Source organism: Pseudophryne corroboree, chromosome 3 (genome assembly GCF_028390025.1).
Source record: "Pseudophryne corroboree isolate aPseCor3 chromosome 3, aPseCor3.hap2, whole genome shotgun sequence".
Taxonomy (NCBI): domain Eukaryota; kingdom Metazoa; phylum Chordata; class Amphibia; order Anura; family Myobatrachidae; genus Pseudophryne; species Pseudophryne corroboree.
Window position 1 is genome coordinate 48319791 of NC_086446.1, and position 21309 is coordinate 48341099.

Here is a 21309-nt window from a genome sequence, read left to right on the forward strand (position 1 = left end):
TAAGTAACAAATGCAGGAAAACGAAGCGCTGGGCGGGCGGCCAGCATCCTCTACGGACTACGAGAAAATTATTTACCGGTAGGAAATTAAAATCCTATTTTCTCTTACGTCCTAGAGGATGCTGGGGTCCACATTAATACCATGGGGATGTACCATTTGGCCAACCTTTAGGTCCTCAGAGGCCAAAGTATCGAACTTGTAGAACTTAGCAAACGTGTTCGATCCTGACCAAGTAGCCGCTCGGCAAAGTTGTAAAGCAGAGACCCCCTGGGCAGCTGCCCAGGAAAAAACAACTTTACGAGTAGAGTGGGCCTTAACAGATTTTGGACATGGCAAGTCTGCTGTAGAATAAGCATGCTGGATAGTAAACCTGATCCAACGAGAAATCATCTGCTTAGAAGCAGGACACCCAACCTTGTTGGGATCATAAAGGACAAACAGAGCGTCTGACTTTCTGTGACGAGAAGTTCTCTTAGCATAAATCTTCAAAGCCCTAAGAACATCCAAGGAGTTTGAAGCAATTGAGGAGTCAGTAGCCACTGGCACCACAATAGGTTGGTTGATATGAAAAGCCGACACAACCTTCGGAAGAAATTGCTGACGCGTCCTGAGCTCAGCTCTATCTTCATGGAAAATCAAGTAGGGGTTCTTGCAGGACAATGCCCCCAATTTCGACACACGTCTAGCAGATTCCAATGCCAATAGTGTGACCACCTTCCAAGTAAGAAACTTGACATCAACCTTCTGTAAAGGTTCAAACCAATCCGACTGCAGGAACTGCAGCACTACATTATGATCCCAAGGTGCCGTAGGAGGCACAAAGGAAGGCTGGATGTGCAGAACCCCTTTTAAGAAAGTCTGAACCTCAGGGAGGACAGCCAATTGTTCCTGGAAGAAAATGGACAAGGCCGAAATCTGGACTTTTATGGAGCCCAAAAGCAGGCCCACATCCACACCTGCTTGCAGAAAGAGGAGAAACCGCCCTAGTTGAAAAAAGCAGGCCCACATCTACACCTGCTTGCAGAAAGAGGAGAAACCACCCTAGTTGAAACTCCACTGTAGAAAACTTTTTGGATTCACACCAAGATACGTACTTTTTCCAAATTCGATGGTAGTGTTTAGATGTTACTCCTTTCCAAGCCTATATCAGGGTAGGAATAACTTCTGAGCTAAGATCTGGCGTTCAACCTCCATGCCGTCAAATGTAGCCGTGGTAAGTCTTGATAAGCGAACGACCCCTGTTGCAGAAGGTCCTCGCGAAGAGGAAGAGGCCTTGGATCTTCCAGCAGTAACTCCAGAAGATCTGCGCACCAAGCCCTTCTTGGCAAGTCCGGAGCAATGAGGATCGCCTGAACTCTTGTTCTTTTTATTAGTTTGAGAATCCTTGGGATGAGTGGAAGTGGAGGGAACACATACACTGACTTGGACACCCACAGAGTTACCAGGGCGTCCACCACCACTGCCTGTGGGTCCCTCGACCTGGAACAGTATCTCCAAAGCTTCTTGTTGAGGCGGGAGGCCATCATGTCTATTTGAGGTATGTTCCAAAGACTTGTCACCTCTGTGAACACCGCTGGATGAAGGCTCCACTCTCCTGGATGGAGATCGTATCTGCTGAGGAATTCCGCTTCCCAGCTGTCCACTCCCGGAATGAAGATTGCTGACACCACCAGCACGTGCTTTTCCACCCAGAGGATGATTCTTGTTACCTGTGACATTGCAGCTCCGCTCTTCGTTCCGCCTTGTCAGTTTATGTAGGTCACTGTCGTTACATTGTCCGACTGAACCTGAATGGCCTGATCTTTCAGAAGATGTGCCGCTTGTAGAAGACCAATGTACACGGTCCTTAGTTCCAAAATGTTTATCAGAAGGATGGATTCTAGACTTGACCACCTTCCTTGGATGTTTTCCCCTTGGGTGACTGCTCCCCAACCTCTGAGACTTGCATCCGTGGTTAGGAGGATCCAATTCTGAATCCCAAACCTGCAGCCCTCTAGTAGGTGAGAAGTTTACAGCCACCAGAGGAGCGAGATTCTGGAGACGTATCCTCTGGTGCATGTGAAGATGACATCCCGACAATTTTCCAGGAGATCCAGTTGGAAAGACCGTGCATGAAATCTTCCGTACTGTAGAGCCTCGTATGATGCAACCATCTTCCCCAGAAGGCGAATGCACTGATGAACCGACACTCAGCTGGCTTCAGGACATACCGGACCATTGTTTGCATCACCAACGCTTTCTCCTCCGGCAGAAACACCCTCTGTACTTCCGTGTCGAGTATCATCCCCAGGAAGGACAGTCTCCTGGTTGGCTCCAGATGTGACTTTGGAAGATTCAGGATCCATCCATGATCCTGGAGTAGTTGAGAGAGCAATGCTCTGCAACAGCTTCTTCCTGGAAGACGCTTTTATCAGATCGTCCAGATAAGGAATTATGTTCACACCCTGCTTGCGGAGTAGCATTATCTCCACCATGACCTTGGTGAACACCCTCGGTACCGTGGAGAGGCCAAACGGCAGTGCCTGGAACTGGTAGTGACTTTCCAGCAGCGCAAATCTTAGATAAGCCTGGTGAGGTGGCCAGATCGGAAAGTGAAGGTACGCATCCTTGATATCCAGGGATACTAGAAATTCCCCCTCCTCCAGACCTGAGATCACCGCTCTCAGAGACTCCATCTTGAATTTGAATTACCTCAAATAAGGGTTCAACGACTTTAGGTTCAATATTGGCCTGACTGAACCATCCGGTTTCGGTACCACAAACAGGTTTGAGTAATAACCCTTGTTTGCTAGGTGAGGTGGAACTAGAACAATGACATTTGACTTTAGCAATTTTTGAATGGCTTCCTGTAGGATAGCACTTTCTGTCAGCAAAGCTGGCAAGCCTGATTTGAAGAATCTGGGAGGTGGGAGTTCTTCAAACTCCAGTCTGTAGCCCTGGGTAACAATATCTTGTACGCAGGGGTCTGTGCCTGATGATGCCCAGACGTGACCAAAATTTCTTAATCTTGCTCCCACCTACCCGATCTCCAGGCTGGGAGGTCCACTGTCATGCTGAGGATTTTGAGGAAGCAGAACCAGGTTTCTGTACCTAGGAACCTGTTGGTGCAGGTTTTCTGGCTTTCCCCTGACCTCCTCTAAAGAAAGTGGAAGGGGTTTTTGACTTTTTAACTTTTGCGGTCCGAAAGGACTACATTGTAGACATGGGATAAGATTTCCTAGAAGGCGGTGCTGCTGAGGGAAGAAATGTTGACTTGCAACAAATAAAATGTATGTAGCCCTGCGCTGCAGTATGAGCTGCTGGTTATCAATCAATAAAATTCACCCTCTAAAATTCAACAAATACAAGCAGATATAGAAAAATATAGAAACTAGCGCTACTACTGTTTTAACAGATTGAAACAATAAAACATCTGACGGAGAAGCTTTGCAAACTTGATCCAAAAACAGTCTTCAGATGATTCCACGTAATTAGAGAGACACTCACATTAAAGTTCAGTCTCGCATTCTTATAAAGGTATCTTTACGTAAATGGCAGATGACTGATGATTTTTTCAAAGACAGCAGACCATAAGAACAACACTTACATTAAAATTCAGTCTTGAGTGCACTGAAAGGTTTCTTTTCTATCCCCCACACACTGCAGACAGGAGACTGGCAGACCGATGTAGTTAAAAACACACAGGTTTATTAATGAGACATAACAGGCATGAATTCTGCAATAAACGTCCCGCAGTCGATGGGTGTTTGTCACAGCATGGATACTTCAACGCGTTTCAAGGATTCTCTCCCCTTTATCAAGAAGTGCTGTGTAGGTCTTACTGTTCCTAAATTTATCCTAGGTAAACTTCAATCACATGATTTCATATGACCAATCGCTATCCGCTCCCAATCCGAAAACAGGTGATGCTATGTAGCAAGCTAATTTACATACATGTGCAGTCTGATCTTTACAAAAACAGACCTAATAGACACTCTAATAAAATTACCATAAAACATAGAACATAGCACAATACATTTGTAATTATTAAAACTCTTCCAAAAGGGAAACCAGTCGTATAGATGCAAAGAATCCTAATACACTATCCTAGCAAGTGACGATCACGTGACTGCAGGGGGACCAATCACGCTCTAGTGCAGGATTTAAGGCCCTCATTCCGAGTTGTTCGCTCGGTAAATTTCATCGCATCGCAGCGATTTTCCGCTTAGTGCGCATGCGCAATGTCCGCACTGCGACTGCGCCAAGTAAATTTGCTATGAAGTTAGGATTTTTACTCACGGCTTATTCATCGCTCAGGCGATCGTAATGTGATTGACAGGAAATGGGTGTTTCTGGCCGGAAACAGGTCGTTTTATGGGCGTGTGGGAAAAAACGCTACAGTTTCCGGAAAAAACGCAGGAGTAGCTGGAGAAACGGGGGAGTGTCTGGGCGAACGCTGGGTGTGTTTGTGACGTCAAACCAGGAACGACAAGCACTGAACTGATCGCAGATGCCGAGTAAGTCTGAAGCTACTCTGAAACTGCTAAGAAGTTTGTAATCGCAATATTGCGAATACATCGTTCGCAATTTTTAGATGCTAAGATTCACTCCCAGTAGGCGGCGGCTTAGCGTGAGCAACTCTGCTAAAATCGCCTTGCGAGCGAACAACTCGGAATGACCTCCTAAGTTTACTGTGCAGCAGATAAAAAATATATACATTGTAACAATTCTAAACACACTGGAGCCTCACTGTTGGGAAGCTATTACTGTATTTGGCATACCGTACTGAATGATCTAGGAAGTAATGAACAAGTAAAGGAATCTAATAATTCAAAGAACAAGTAATAAAGTTGTAAATGCTAAATATACTAAGGGAATTATATGATAGTTGAGATTCCCAACTGTAAGGTCCCGTTCACATCTCTCAAAGGACGCTATCATAGTTATAAACACTTCTTGCTATGATTTATTTGTTGTTCTATCTACTATAAGGCTTCCCTGAAGGAGCCTGATCATGAAACAGTCCAACTGACGAGACAAATTATGGCTAGACATCTTGTGGGGTGTTCCTGGCATGCAGTGGTTAGTTTCTACTAATAGTGGTCCAAAGAAGGACAATCAGTGGAACAGCAATAGGGTCTTGACACTCAAGGCTCATTGATAAGCCCACAGAAGAGCTACTGTAGAACAAATTACTGAGAAAGTTAATGCTGCCGAATATGGAGTTGCGTAGCCGCAGACCAGTAAGAGTGCCCATGCTGACCCATCCACCACCGTGCACGAGGGTTGGATCTGGATCATGGAGCAATGGAAGGTGGTCTAGCAGTGTGATGCTCTATGCAATGTTCTGCTGGGAAATCTTGGGTCTTGGCATTCATGTGGATATTACTTTGATACATGCCACCTACCAATACATTGTTGCATACCAATTACACAATTTCATGGAAAAGGTATTCCCTGAAGGCAGTGACTTTTTTCAGTAGGATATGGCACCTTGCCACACTGCAAAACTTCTTCAGGAATGGCTTGAGGAACATGACAAAGAATTCAAGGTGCTGACTTGGCCTCCAAATTCCCCAGATCTCAATGTGTTTGAGCATCTGTGGGATGTGCTTGAAAAGCAAGTCTGTGCCATGGAGGTTGCACCTCACAATTTACACAGGACTTAAAGGATTTGCTTGCAACGTCTTGGTGCCTGATACCACAGGATAACTTCAGAGGTCATCTTGTGGACTCCTTGCCTCATTGGGTCAGAGCTGTTTTGATGGAGGACCTACACAATGGGGGTAATTCAGACCTGATCGCTAGGAAGCAAATTTTGCAGCCCTGCGATCAGATAGTCGCTGCCCATAGGGGAGTGTATTTTGGCTGTGCAAGTGTGCGCACGCATGTGTAACAGAGCTGTACAAACAGATCTTGTGCAGTCTCTGCGCAGCCCAGGACTTACTCAGCCGCTGCGATCACATCAGTCTGTCCGATACCGGAATTGACATCATACACCCGCCCTGCAAATACTTGGACACGCCTGTGTTTTTCCAAACACTCCCTGAAATTGGTGAGTTGCCACCCACAAATGCCTTCTTCCTGTCAATCTCCTTTCACAATCCTTCGCACAAACTTATTGCTGAGCGGTGATCCGTTTTGTAGCCATGCGACACGCCTGCGCATTGTGGTGCGTACGCATGCATGCGCAATTTGGGTCTGATCGCCCGCTGTGTGAAACTGCGTAGCAGCGATTAGGTCTGAATTAGCCCCAATATTAGCCTGGTGGTTATGTTATTGCTGATAGGTGAGTGTATATAAATAGAAAATGAAACCAGGAACAGATTACACAGCTAATTATATTAATCATATTTTCTGTAAGAGCATGACCAAACATGATGTCATAGTTTCCAAGATCTCACATCACATCTCCAGACCATTGTCTGGCTTATAGATTAGTAAATATGCTATATAAAGCAATGTGCTAATCTGCTATTGCTGTGGAGAGTGATGACATTAACTAATAGAAGGAGAATTCAATAATGGTAACTTACTGTATGAGCAATCCGTTCCAATCATAGCGAAAACATACAGATGTGTCCCTATACGCCTAACCTCAAATCGAGCCCCATTTAGTGCTCCAGGGACTCTGCAATGTTACAAAACACTAACCCTAGTACCTAGGGGTAAATTTACTAAGATGGGAGTTCTATTTGAGATGGGATGTTGCCCATAGCAACTAATCAGATTCCAGGTATTATCTTCTAGAAGGTGCTAGATAAATGAGTAGTAGAATCTGATTGGTATCTTCAATAGAACTCCCATCTTAGTAAATTTACCCCCTAGTGTACTGTAAGCAAACTAAGATGTAAGACTGAGGAAAAAGTAGCACCATGGAAGAAGTTCACAATCCAGGTTAAACAGATTTGCCAAAAACACTAAGAAAAAGGTTGTCGAGGGGAGAGATATATGCCCCAGGCTTCTCTGCTTCTGTCTGGTAGACAGAAGCCCATTAGGAGCCTTGATTGCCAGACCACCTGTAAGAGGCTGATAAAGGGGGTCTCAGCATCTCACTGCTTGGGGAACAGCTCAGAGGCCTGTAGAGACACTAGTATTGCTTAAAAATATAAGTGTTGTACTGAAGTTCTGGTGGTGTTTTTGGTGGCTTGGACTTATCTTGAGCTGGACAGGTTGTGGTGGATGGGTAGGTGGGTCAGGTAGTAGTGTGAAAATCAGAGATGCCACCAATAGGCTATAGCAGCTTCACTTAGTTTTGAACTGATGGTGGTAAAAAGTGGTGAAGAGGCCTGTAGCAGAGCTGCAGCACATGAACATGAAGCGGATGAGTGGCATGATAGGTGCTGGAGGTAGGAGAAATATGGTAATTAAAAAAATACCCATATCTAATGTGTTAGGCACAGTGGATCACAGAAGGGGTTTACTGGAGGACGTGGCTGGACAGTGCAATGTGGACGCTGAGGACGATGGATCTGAGCAGCATTGCTGAGTGAGACTAATAAGTTTGATATAATAGAGATAACATCATTCTAACAAGAAGTGAGTGAGAGCATTGCAATACCACTCACATTATAAGACAAAGGCCGTATTCCCAGAATGAAGATCGGATGAACCGGGTTGTTCAATATAGCACCGTAGGACGAAGCCGGGTAAGACCATTTATCATACCACATCCATCGGAAGTTGGGATAATTACCTACTTGAACCGCTAACTGTGCAGTACATGTTACTCACCATTTTTTTTTTACCCCGGAGGAGGACTGATCAACCCCTATGGCCAGAGTGAATTTTACATACCAATTCACTCAAAAGGAGTACTAACTGTAGATGTGGAAAGTTACAACTGGACTCCATGGCATATACATTGTGGCTCTGTAGGACATTTAACTATTTGTTGTTTGAGAGCGATTCTCTAATTTTTGCATGTGCAATATCTATATTTATTGTATTAATAAAATCTTTATTTTAACATGCTTGGGATATAATCTATATTGTTATTATTACACAGTTTTCTTTCCCAGTGGAACGCGATACCATTTTTATCTTCAATATCTTTTCTTTTATGGCGTCACAGAAACTTTAGGCATCGCAGCCTGACTTGTGCTAATATTAGGTCAATGAGCCTTTTAAATCTATTGCTTAGCGCCTAATTGGTTGTTTTTTGTTTGTTTTTCCACAAAAGTGGAGTAGTGGTTTGGCAACAATTAGAGGAGGATATTGAGAAGTGGGCAAAGGGCCAAAGGGAGAGAGGACAGTCTTTGTCCACAGTAATTTATTTCCCAACATTATCTGCGCTACATCTGGGCTATGGAGGACTATAACTCTCTGCTTGAGTCAACAATACACATTTTGCTATACGTACAGTCTTCTCCATACTCTGGCACTGCTTTAGATGATATAATTCAATTGCTCATAAACCAAGTTCTCCAAACTGTTTGCAATTTCCACTCATTTCTGGGAATTATTCATCCTACTCCTGTTGACATGTCAAGAAACCTAGGCCAGCGATTACACCGTTGCACCACCGCAAGTGGCCAATCTCCATTGTTGTTGGATTAGCACTATACAGTGTTGTGTGTGTAGATTTGTGTGTATCAGTGAAAATTTAGACCAGTATGACATCCCCTTATAAGTGTCTTGACAAGGGATGGCAATAGATAGCAACCAATGTTCAACGGTCTTGCCCTCAAAAGGTGGAGGGCTGATGGATCTCTACTCTAGGTGGCAATGAGCAAGGCGATACTTGTTTTTATCCCAGCGCAGGTGGCACATATAGTGCAGTATGCCCATTTCTCTAAGAGAAATTTAGAAATTCTATCATATGTCTATTTTAATAAAAACAAACCAGGTTTAGCTGATATCTTTCACTTCAACCATCAAATGACCATCCTTGGATGAAATAACATTGCTGGTATCCTCAAACAACTACAAAGCCCAATCCCAACAAATACCAGAGAGAATCACAGTGTAGTATTCTAAGTTTTACAGAAAAAAAAAATTAGCCTTAAACACAGAGTTACAAAGAAAGAAAAAGGAACAAAGTGAAGGGTGAAAAAAAAAAAAGGTCTTACAGGCCATATGTGGAGAGGTGAGTACGGGAAGATCTAGCGTATATATACCACGGGCCTCAAACCACATGGAATTGTGACATGGAGTGGTGGGAGGCAATGATTTTCTGCATAACGGCCAAGTGCCACATTCTAGTGAAAACTGCAGAAAAAGGAGCAGCAGGATTTTTCCAGCTACAAGACATCTGGTAGCATTAAGTATTTGGGTTCTCATATTTGTCAGGCAGGCATTCCAAACCTCGGCCTCAGGCACACTTAATGGTGCAGGTTTTAGATATATCCAGGCTTCAGCACAGATGGTTTAATCAAAATAACTGAGGTACTAATTAAGTCACATATGCTCAAGCATGGATATCACTAAAACCTGGACTGTTGGTGTGCCTTGAGGACCAATGTTGGGAATGCCTGGTCTAAGTACTCAAAGAGGAGACCTAAAAGAAAAGACTTTGGGCTAACAAATATGTTAAGATGATTTCTGCTCTGTATGGATCTTTTTATGCGTTTTCAGACTTGAGCGAACGGTAAAACATTTCCCACACTCAGAGCAGAAAAATGGCTTCTCACCTGTGTGGATCTTCTTATGTTTTTTCAGATTTGATCTACGGTTAAAACACTTCCCACACTCAGAGCATGGAAATGGCTTCTCACCTGTATGGATTCTCTGATGTGTAAGAAGATGTGATTTGTTTGCAAAACATCTCCCACACTCAGAACATGAAAATGGCTTCTCGCCTGTGTGATTTCTCTGATGTATAACAAGAGCTGATGTCTGTGTAAAACATTTCCCACACACAGAACATGGAAATGGCTTCTTACCTGTGTGACTTATCTGATGTTTAACAAGCTTTGATTTCTGTGTAAAACATTTCCCACACTCAGAACATGAAAATGGCTTTTCAGCTGTGTGAATTCTATGGTGTTTAACAAGATATGATTTCTCGGCAAAACATTTCCCACACTCAGAGCATGGAAATGGCTTCTCTCCTGTGTGAATTCTTTGATGTGTAACAAGGTCTGATTTCTGAGCAAAATATTTCCCACACTCACAGCATGGAAATGGTTTCTCTCCTGTGTGAGTTCTCTGATGTTTAACAAGCTGTGGTTTTCTTTTAAAACATTTTCCACACTCAGAACACAGAAATGGTTTTACTCCTGTATGACTTATCTGATGTGAAACAAGTTGTCCTTTGTTCAGAAAAGATTTCCCACACTCTGAACATGGAAATGGTTTCTCTCCAGTGTGAATTCTCTCATGGTTTTCCAGACTTGAGATACGGTTAAAACACTTCCCACACTCAGAGCAGGTATATGGTTTCTCTCCAGTGTGATTTTTCAGATGTACGGTCAGAGATTCGTGATAGACAAAACATTTCCCACATTGAGAGCAAGAATATGGTCTCCCACCTGTGTGACTTCGATGATGTCCTTCCAAGGCTGACTTCGTGGTAAAACATTTTCCACAATCAGCACAAGAATATGGTTTCTCTCCCGTGTGAGTTCTCACATGTTTAACAAGATGTGAATTCCATCTAAAACATTTCCCACACTCAGAGCAGGAATATGGACTCTCTTCTGTGTGACTTATCTGATGTGTATCAAGAGATGATTTCTTTGTAAAATATTTCCCACACTCAGAACATGCATATGGTTTCTCCCCTGTGTGACTTCTCTGATGTGCAACACATTGTGATTTATATGTAAACCATTTTCCACACTCAGAACATGGGAACGGCTTTTCACCTGTGTGAATTCTCTGATGTGAAACAAGCTGTGATTTATATGTAAAACATTTCCCACACTCTGAGCATGAATATGTACTCTCTTTTGTGTGACTCATTTGATGAGTAACAAGATGGGATTTCTTGAGAAAATATTTCCCACATTCGGAGCAGGAATATGTTTTTTGTCCTGTGTGACTTCTCTGATGTTTATTAAGTGATATTTTACTAGTAAAGTATTTTCCACATTCTGGGCAGGAACAAGATTTGTCTCTATTGATATCTATGTTTATTTCCCTCTGGTGTCCGACATGACTGGGCTGGTTAATAAACCTTAATTCACCATTGAAAGAAGATCCTATTTCCTTCTTAGTATGAGTAGATGTATACTGTGTCTTATCTGTGGGAGTATAATTGCCAGTGTCTGTGAGGTCTCCTCCATCACATGAGGCTGATTCCTCCTTCATATGAGTAGATGTATACTGTGTATGACTTGTGGGTATATACATGTCAGTGTGTGTGAGGTCTCCTCCATCACAGGAGACTGGTTCATCCTTAATATGAGTAGGTGTACACTGTGTATGACCTGTGGGTGTATACATGTCAGTGTGAGTGAGGTCTCCTCCATCACATAAGGCTGGTTCCTCCTTAATATGAGCAGCTGTATACTGTGTATGACCTGTGGGTGTATACATGTCAGTGTGAGTGAGGTCTCCTCCATCACATAAGGCTGGTTCCTCCTTAATATGAGCAGCTGTATACTGTGTATGACTTGTGGGTATATACATGTCAGTGTGTGTGAGGTCTCCTCCATCACATGAAACTGGTTCCTCCTTAATATGAGTAGGTGTACACTGTGTATGACCTGTGGGTGTATACATGTCAGTGTGAGTGAGGTCTCCTCCATCACATAAGGCTGCTTCCTCCTTAATATGAGCAGCTGTATACTGTGTATGATCTGTGGGTGTATACATGTCAGTGTGTGTGAGGTCTCCTCCGCCACATGAGACTGGTTCCTCCTTAATGTCAGGATGTAGAAGAAGTTCTTTTTCACAAGGGATCAATTCATTCTTCATATGAACAGATGGATCTTCATGTAATTCTGTTGGGAAAAATGGATGGTGGTCAGAAAATCTGGATTTTTTTTTGTTTTGAAATTGCTTTCTTGCAGTCCATTCAGGAAACATTGCTTAGCAGGGACTTAACTAGCTAACTTACTAAACTGACGTTCCCTCCAATATATTTTACCTCCCACCTACGGATTCAATATTAATTCCAGACAGTTGGGACACCTGCGGTCAGAAGGCGGATGCTGACATCCCGACAGTCTAAATCCCAACATTGAGTGCGGCATGTCCCCTCGCGGGCTCGGTAGCGAGCTTTGCTCCCCAAACTATTCTATTACCCCTCGGGAGGTGGTGTGGACCACCACCATAGAGGGAATACTGGGCATCTGTCAGGATTTCAACTGCTGGCGTGATTCCCTTATCGGTATTTCGACCACCAGGATCCCGACAGTCGGGAAATTAACGACATACCCCACCTACAATAGGAGCTCAGGTTTTTTTTTGTTTACTACCAGAGCTCTAATGGAGAAAACATCAAATACAAACTGAAAAGGACAGGAACAAGTGGAACACAACCTAACATAAGGGAGGGAACAGGTTTTACAAGGAGCATAATGAAAAGCCTAATTTTTCTTACATCCTATCTGGGGGACATTGCTTACTCTGGGATTTCCCAAAGCAAGCCTAAGGAGGAAAGTTCACCATCAATGCTATATGCAACGATCGACACCCAAAACTCGCGTCACTTGAAGAAAAGGTGTCAAAGCAGACCAAGTTGTCACCTTTCACAACTGTAAGACAATGGCCCCATGCCAACCATTAGGTACAGCATGAGTAGCGTGAGCCTAGATGTTCTCCGCTACCAGCCTCTCGGTAGACACGTACACCTGCGGCATCGTAGCGGTAAGCTATCTTGCTACAGATTGTTTTGATGGTGGCCAACACCATTTATGGGCATAGTAGAGAACAAGACGATCATCTGCTCTACGAACGTATCTCAGTCCAATCAATGTTAACTCGTAAAGCTCAATTCATATCCGGGAGATGGAAGATTCATTAAACTAGAAGAAATGTTCCTGTTGAAAAGTTTGACAAATCTATTTCCTGATTTACATGGAACCTTCATATCATTTTCGACTGATAGCATGGATGAGTTTGAAAGATCATCTTGTTAGGATAGGAAATTAGTATAGGAAATTACATCACAGGGCTGCTACGTACCTGGGTGAGGATAATGTAAGCACAAACGCACTGAGTAAGGAAGTGTACCTCCACTGACTACAGTGGATCAAAGGGACCTTCTGGAGAGCTTCCAAAATTAAAGCAACGTCCCAAGGAGGCAGAGACATGACATAAAGTGGCTGTATATTAACAAGCTCAAATAGAGATGAAAGGACATAGATCTGATCCTGGAGTCACAAAAGACTGAACTGGGAAGCATATACGCCCTTGTGTTCAAACCAGATAATTTCTATCTTGCACATGCTGTAATAAATCCAAGTAATAGCCTTCTTATGAATCTTTAGCTTAGCCTGCATAACTGAACGAGAAAGACCTCCGGCATTAAGAATATTGGCATCAAGTGCCATGACATCAAGGCAAAGTGTTTGAAATCGGTGTGAAGAAAGGAGCTTCTGCCTAGAAGATTTGTTCCTACAGGAACACACACAGGAGGATCTACATGGCCTGAATAACCACCTATAACATCATCCTGGGTCAGTCTGGTGTTATCTAGACAACAAGGACCCAGAGTGGAAATCCTCAACAAGATCTCCCAATGCTAAGCCCATTCCCACAGATGAATTGGAAGCCGACTGAGGAGCTTGGCCTCCCAGCTCTCGACCCCGAAGATTTATACTACTGAGATTTCTGGGATAAACTTTCCCACCTTCTACATTAAACAAGGTGCATCCTACCCGGCCTTCCAACTTCACGTACCAATTCGGCAACTAAACAAAGCCATGTCCATGGCACTGTAGATTGAATCCTAACTAGCCTTCATACTACTCTTCCCAGCAACAGTCTGTAGAGGAGAATAGACAATGTTCTCATCTCCACTGAGACTTTACCTGAAAGTACAGAACCACAAATTCTGGACTCCTGAAAGAAAGAACTTCTGGCTCTTAGTGACTCACAGCAGACCCCAAAAAAACCCTTCCTCTATGTCAAACTCAAGGTGGCTCTTGTGAAATATATGACCCAATTGTCTGCTTCCAAGGTGGAACCTAGCATGATCAGATGATGCAGCAGCCTGGACTTGGAAGAGTCTCTTGGAAGGGGGGTAGCAAGAAAACCTCTTGACTCAGTGCTGCAAGAGCAACTAAATTCACACATCCTGAAACAAGAGAAGATGGCTAATCCCTGCCAGAGACAAAGCTGGACGGGTTCTAAGACCATTATGCAAAATGCTTGTCCACTGATTTGGGACTGGGACATCTGCCAGCCAAGGAATGGCAACCATGGTAGTAGCCTTAACTCTGAGCTCCATTATGGCCTAAAGAGAGCAGAGCACTTGCACCCGCTACAAAATAAAAGGACTGAAACTTTGCAACGATATTCCGATTTGGAGCAGATACTGGTACGTAAGAACTTTTACCTTCTGTAATTTGAGAAATAACATGATCTAGTTGGAAGTCCAAAAAGAGACTCTTCACTGCCACCAGGTTCCTTTTGGATACTAAATTATCCTCCCATGATAGGAGACAAAGAGTTCTCCTAGAGGAAACTGCTCGGGAGAGATCATAAAAAAGGAGTGAACTAGTATCCAGGAAAGCAATCTATTATATATACACAAATGCTTCTTTGATCTGGTATACTAGATAGATGATCAGCATGAAGAACCTATACAGTAGCTTTGGTGGGGTAAAATGTAGTAGGTTTGATCAGTCTGCTATGTCGCTTCAATGTTGCAAATGGCATTAAAGGGAAAGTATGCCTTTTTGCTGATGACACAAAGGTATGCAACAGGATAGACACACCAGGAGGGGTAAAACAAATTATTGAGGCTCTAGGTATAGGTCAAGAGTGTGACAATTACAGTTTAATGCCAAAAAAATGCGAAATCATGCACTTGGGTCTCAAAAATCCAAAGGCTAAAAACAGTATTAATGGCACTATACTGGAAACTACTGAGGAGGAAAGGGATCTAGGAGTCATTATTTCAGGTGACTTAAAGGCAGGTAAGCAATGTAACAAGGCAATGAGGAAGGCTAGTCAGATGCTTGGCTACATTGGGAGAGGAATCAGCAGCAGAAATAAAGAAGTATTAATCCACTGTATAAAATTAAAATAAAAAATTATGATAAACTCTACAAATAACATGGAGTATAATTTAGGTTCTTAGTGCATGCTTGGTCAAAAATGCGTGCCCACCTACCACGTCACGATGTATCCCGTCATATGGATCACTAACCCTAACATATTATATCAATGTATCCAGGACTTACCTATAATAGTGCCCAGTCTAATACACAGACAGAAGAAAGACGGAGGCTTATACTCTACACCTGCATTGTGTGTTCTGCATAGCACTACAAGTCTCAGCATGCTGGCATCTCTTACTGTGTAATAATAGGATTTTGATAACCTACCGGTAAATCCTTTTCTCCTAGTCCGTAGAGGATGCTGGGGACGACATCAAGACCATGGGGTATAGACGGGATCTGCAGGAGACATGGGCACTCTAAAGCCTTTTCATTGGGTGTGAACTGGCTCCTCCCTCTATGCCCCTCCTCCAGACATAAGTTGTAGGAACTGTGCCCAGGGAGACTGACATTTCGAGGAAAGAAATTACTTAACTAGTGGTGAGATATCTACCAACTCACACCCTCAACCATGCCGCACACATGGCAGTCAACATAACACACGCCAACAGGCATGAACTAATTGCAGCAACATGCTGAAACCAAGATAACACAACTTGTGTAACTAATAACTAAACTGCAGGTAAAGTACGCACTGGGATGGGCGCCCAGCATCCTCTACGGACTAGGAGAAAAGGATTTACCTGTAGGTTATCAAAATCCTATATTCTCATATGTCCTAGAGGATGCTGGGGACGACATCAAGACCATGGGGTCTACACCAAAGTTCCAGTACGGGCGGGAGAATGCGGATGACCCTGCAGCACCGATTGACCAAACTTGAGGTCCTCATCGGCCAAGGTGTCAAACTTGTAGAATTTTGCAAATGTGTTTGACCTTGACCAAGTAGCTGCTCGGCAAAGTTGTAATGCCGAGACCCCCCCGGGCAGCCGCCCAGGAGGAGCCCACCTTCCTAGGAGAATGGGCCTTCACAGATATCGGTAACTGCAATCCAGCCGTAGAATGAGCTTGCTGAATCGTACCTCTGATCCAGCGCGCAATAGTCTGCTTGGAAGCAGGACACACAATCTTGTTGGGAGCATACCGGACAAACAAAACCTCTGTTTTCCGTATTCGAGCTGTTCCAGCGACATACATCTTCAAAGCTCTAACCACATCTAGAGACTTTGACTCAGCGAACGTGTCAGTAGCAACTGGCACCACAATAGGTTGGTTTATGTGGAAAGAGGAAACCACCTTTGGAAGAAAATGTTGACGAGTTCTCAACTCTGCCCTATCTTCATGGAAGATCAGGTATGGGCTCTTGTGGGACAAGGCCCCCAATTCAGACATCTGCCTTGCAGATGCCATCGCCAAAAGCATCACCACTTTCCAAGTGAGAAACTTCAACTCTATTTCTTGTAGAGGCTCAAACCAACCCGATTGAAGGATCTGCAACACCACATTAAGGTCCCATGGTGCCACTGGAGGCACAAATGGAGGCTGGATGTGCAGAACCCCTTTCATGAATGTCAGAAAACTGATAAGTCCGAAATCTGGACCATGATTGACCACAATCTAAGGCCCGCATCCACACCAGCCTGCAGAAAATGGAGAAAACGTCCAAACTGAAACTCTTCCGTAGGAGCCTTCTTGGATTCACACCAAGACACATTTTCTCCAAATACGGTGGTAATGTTTAGATGTTACTCCTTTCCTGGCCTGAATAAGAGTGGGGATGACTTCCTTGGGAATACCATTTCGGGCAAGGATCTGACGCTCAACAGCCATGCCGTTAAATGTAGCTGCGGTAAGTCTTGATACACACACGGCCCTGCTGTAGTAGGTCCTCTCGAAGAGGAAGAGGCCGAGGATCTTCTATGAGCAACTCCTGAAGATTTGGATACCAAGCCCTCCTTGGCCAGTCTGGGGCAATGAAGAGTGCTCAAACTCTTGTTCTTCTTATTATTTTGAGAACTTTTGGAATCAGTGGAAGTGGAGGGAAAACATATACCGACCGAAACACCCACTGGGTCACCAGTGCATCCACTGCTATTGCTTGAGTGTCTCTCGACCTGGAGCAATACCTCTGAAGCTTCTTGTTTAGACGAGATGCCATCATGTCTACTTGAGGAACTCCCCAAAGACTTGTCACCTCTATGAAGACTTCTTGGTGGAGGCCCCACTCTCCTGAATGGAGATCGTGTCTGCTGAGGAAGTCTGCTTCTCAGTTGTCCACTCCCGAAATGAAAATTGCTGACAGAGCTCTAACATGTCTTTCTGCCCAGAGGAGAATCCTTGTCACCTCCGCCATTGCCGCTCTGCTTTTCGTTCCGCCTTGCCTGTTTATGTACACGACTGCTGTTACATTGTCTGACTGGATCTGCACGGGATCTTGAAGAAGATGTACCACATGTAGAAGGCCGTTGTAAATGTCTCTCAATTCCAAAACGTTTGTGTGAAGGCAGGCTTCCTGACTTGACCATTTTCCTTGGAAGCTTTCCCCCTGTGTGACAGCTCTCCAGCCTCGGAGACTTGCATCCGTGGTTATTAGGACCCAGTCGTGAATCCCAAACCTGCGTCCCTCTAGTAGGTGAGAACTGTGTAGCCACCACAGGATCGAAATCCTGGCTTTGGGGGACAGGATTATTTTCCGGTGTATGTGTAGGTGGGATCCGGACCACTTGTCCAACTGGTCCCACTGGAATACTCTGGCATGAAATCGGCGAAACTGTATGGCCTCGTAGGCCACTACCATTTTCCCCAACAACCGAATGCATTGATGGATCGACATGCTTGTTGGTTTCAATATTTGTTTGACCATTTTCTGGATTTCCAGAGCCTTTTAATACTCTCTGTACTTCTGTGTCCAGAATCATCCCTAAAAAGGACAATCTTGTCGTTGGTTCCAACTGGGACTTTGGAAAATTCATGATCCAACCGTGTTGTTGGAGTATTGACAGGGACAGTGCGATGTTCTGCACAAACTGTTCCCTGGATCTCGCTTTTATCAGGAGATCGTCCAGATAAGGAATTATATGGACTCCTTTTTAACGGAGGACCATCATCTCCGCCATCACCTTGGTGAATACCCTCGGTGCCGTGGAGAGTCCGCACGGCAACGTCTGAAACTGGTAATGGCAATCCTGTACTGCGAATCTCAGATAAGCTGGGTGAGGAGCATAAATGGGAACATGCAAGTAAGCATCTTTTATGTCTACTGACACCATGAAGTCCCCCTCTTCCAGACTGGAAATCACTACCCTCAGGGATTCCATCTTGAACTTGAACCTTTTCAGGTAGAGATTCAGATTTTTCAGATTTAAAATCGGTCTGACCGAGCCGTCCGGCTTCGGAACTACGAAGAGGCTTGAATAAAAAATGTTCTCCTTACTGTGCCAAGGGTACCAGGACAATGACCTGATCCTGACATAATTTTTGAATTGCCATTGTTACTGCCTCTCTTCCGGGAAGAGAAGCTGGCAAGGTCGATTTGAAAAATCGGCATGGGGGACATCTTGAAACTCTAGTTTGTACCCATGGGACACTATTTGTAAGACACACTGGTCCAGGCCAGATTGAATCCAGTTTGGCTGAAAAGTTTCAGATGTGCTCCCACCCGAGTGGACTCCCGCAAAGGAGCCCCAACGTTATACTGCAGATTTGGCAGAAGCAGGGGTGGACTTCTGCTCCTGCGATTCGGGAGATGCTGCGGATTTCTTTTCTTTTCCCCTACCTGCAAAAAAAGGGGAGACCTTTGGCCTTTTTGTATTTGTTGGGCTGAAAGGACTGTATGTGGGAGTGATGTGTCTTTTTCGCCGGTGTAGGAGCATAAGGCAAGAATGTTGACTTACCTGCGGTAGCCGCCGAGGCTAACGCATCCAGCCCATCACCAAACAAGGCCTCACATTTATATGGGAGAGCCTCCATATTTATTTTGGAATCTGCATCAGTATTCCACTGGCGAATTCACAATGCCCTCTGAGCCGATACTGCCATGGTAGCGGTTCTTGATCCCAAGAAACCAATATATTTCATGGATTCTAGTATGTACGCAGCAGCGTCTTTGATATGACCTAACGTTAGGAGTATCTCGTCTCCATCTATTGTGTCAATGTCTAATGACAAATTTTCTGACCACTTTTCAATAGCACCACTCACAGACATTGGTAGGCCTGAGTAGTGTCCCATTGGCCACATCAATAAATCACCTCACTCACTTGGGGTCTGTCGGCTCCTTAAGTGAAGCCATTCCAGGCGTAGGGAGAAACACCTTTTCTATTTTATGACAGGGCCCTGTCTAAAATGCAGGGTGACTCCCACCTTTTTTGGAAAAAGGTAAGCTGCCTGATATCCTTTTGGGAATCAGAAATGTATTTTCAGGTTCAATCAGACCGGAGGTGCAGGGAAAATTACATTACTTCTTTACTAAAATAAACCCTCTCATTGTGGTAAAAGAGGGGGCTTCGTAACTTCTAACACCTCCTTTATAGCTAAAACATGTTTTGAATGTTTTTTTTTGCTAACTTAGGACCTATTCCCCTGGAATCACTAGTGTCGACACAGGAATCAGAGTCCGTGTCGGTATCAGTTTGTACTACTTGTGCAAATTTGTATGTGATCCAGAAAGGTCCCTGTGGATGAAAGGCAGAACTATTAAAAATCACATCTTCAACAGATTATTTTCATTTTCTGTGTGAGATTCAGTCCAACCTCTTACTGATATGATTCACACTATCATGTAACCTTTCACCCAGTCAGGCTCTTGGTGTCATATTACACCTCTGTGTCCCTAACATGTCTCCACAGAGTTCCCTGCCACAGACATGTCACACACGTGCAGAACCACACCACACTCCGGGATTTATAGGGGACAGACCCACAGTAAAATCTGTCAGAGGGACACAGGTAGGATTTTGCCAGTTCACAGACATTATGCTACTGGCGCTGGGTTGTGAACACAAAATGCCCACTGACATTCAGCGCTTTTATAATGTTAATCACACAATTATATAGCACCAAATTCATTGTGCACCCCCCCCCCTCCACGTTTTGCACCCTGATACTTGTTCAGTAGTGGAGGAGGACCAGTGTTGTGTCTGCAGCCTGAGGAGAGAGAGAAAATGGCACTGAGGAGGAAGCTCCACTCTTCAATGGTGTGTTTCTCCTCAGCTTTTATGAGGTAATTTTTTATACTGGCGGGGGTAGGACTGTGCCTCAGCAACTTATGGCTCTTATTTATGCCAGTTTCCATAGGTTTCATGCTGCCCAGGGCGCACCCCCCCGCGCCCTGCAGTGCCTGTGTATGTGTGGGAAACATGGCGCGCTGGGCTCCCGCCAGCCGCATGGTACCTTTAGCCGTCACTTTCTTGATTGAAGATTTGTCTTCTAACACTCACCTGTCTTCTGACTTCTGGCTCTGTGAGGGGGCTGATGGCATGCTGTGGGAGAGAGCATCTAGGCACGGCTAGCGTTCAGTTCCCTTCAGGAGCTAATGGTGTCCTGTCAGCCAGAAGCAAAGCCATGAAACGCTTTAGGAAGTTGGTTCCTACTTCTGCCCCCTCAGTCCCACGAAGCAGGGAGTATGTTGCCAGCAGTTCTCCCTGAAAATAAAAAACCTAACATAAGTCTTTTCAGAGAAACTCAGTAGAGCTCCTCAGAGTGCATCCAGTCGACCTGGGAACATTTCTAAAACTGAGGTCTGGAGGAGGGGCATAGAGGGAGGAGCCAGTTCACACCAAATGAAAAGTCTTTAGAGTGCCCATGTCTCCTGCGGATCCCGTCTATACCCCATGGTCTTGATGGCGTCCCAAGCATCCTCTAGGACATATGAGAAATAAGGGCGGCCCTTCCTCAGGACTGTGATTACGCCTCCTCTTACCCAGTGACGTGGGGTCCCGGCCATTCTCCATCATCGCCTTCTGTCACCGGCCTCTGTGTGCGTCTGAGTTACCGTTTCTAATCCTTTCTGCTGTCCGGCACCTGAGGAATATATCAGATGTATAGGTCAGGAGATGATACGTGACTGCAATATACAGGATTACTGACATCCAGCTTACACTGTACATGTAATTCCTGCCGCTTATTATAGTAATACCCCTGACGTGGTGATCTGTTACCTGTGTCTGGAGTAGAGGAATAGAGTGACACTGGCTACATGCCCCTGAGTACTCAT

The 21309-nt window shown here is 44.4% G+C and overlaps 1 protein-coding gene across 1 annotated transcript in view; it reads right to left on the reverse strand.

Moving 5' to 3' along the window:
• Positions 1 to 4667: 4667 nt before the first annotated feature.
• LOC135054679 (zinc finger protein 260-like) overlaps positions 4668 to 21309 on the reverse strand; it is a 43994-nt gene continuing 27352 nt past the window's right edge. Inside the window, exons 2-3 of the mRNA XM_063957933.1 lie at positions 21016 to 21116; positions 4668 to 11867 (exon numbers count right to left, since the gene is read on the reverse strand). Of these exons, the coding sequence (XP_063814003.1) occupies positions 9511 to 11867; positions 21016 to 21049 (2391 nt within the window). The 5' untranslated portion in view covers positions 21050 to 21116 and the 3' untranslated portion in view covers positions 4668 to 9510. The remainder of the gene's footprint in view (positions 11868 to 21015; positions 21117 to 21309) is intronic.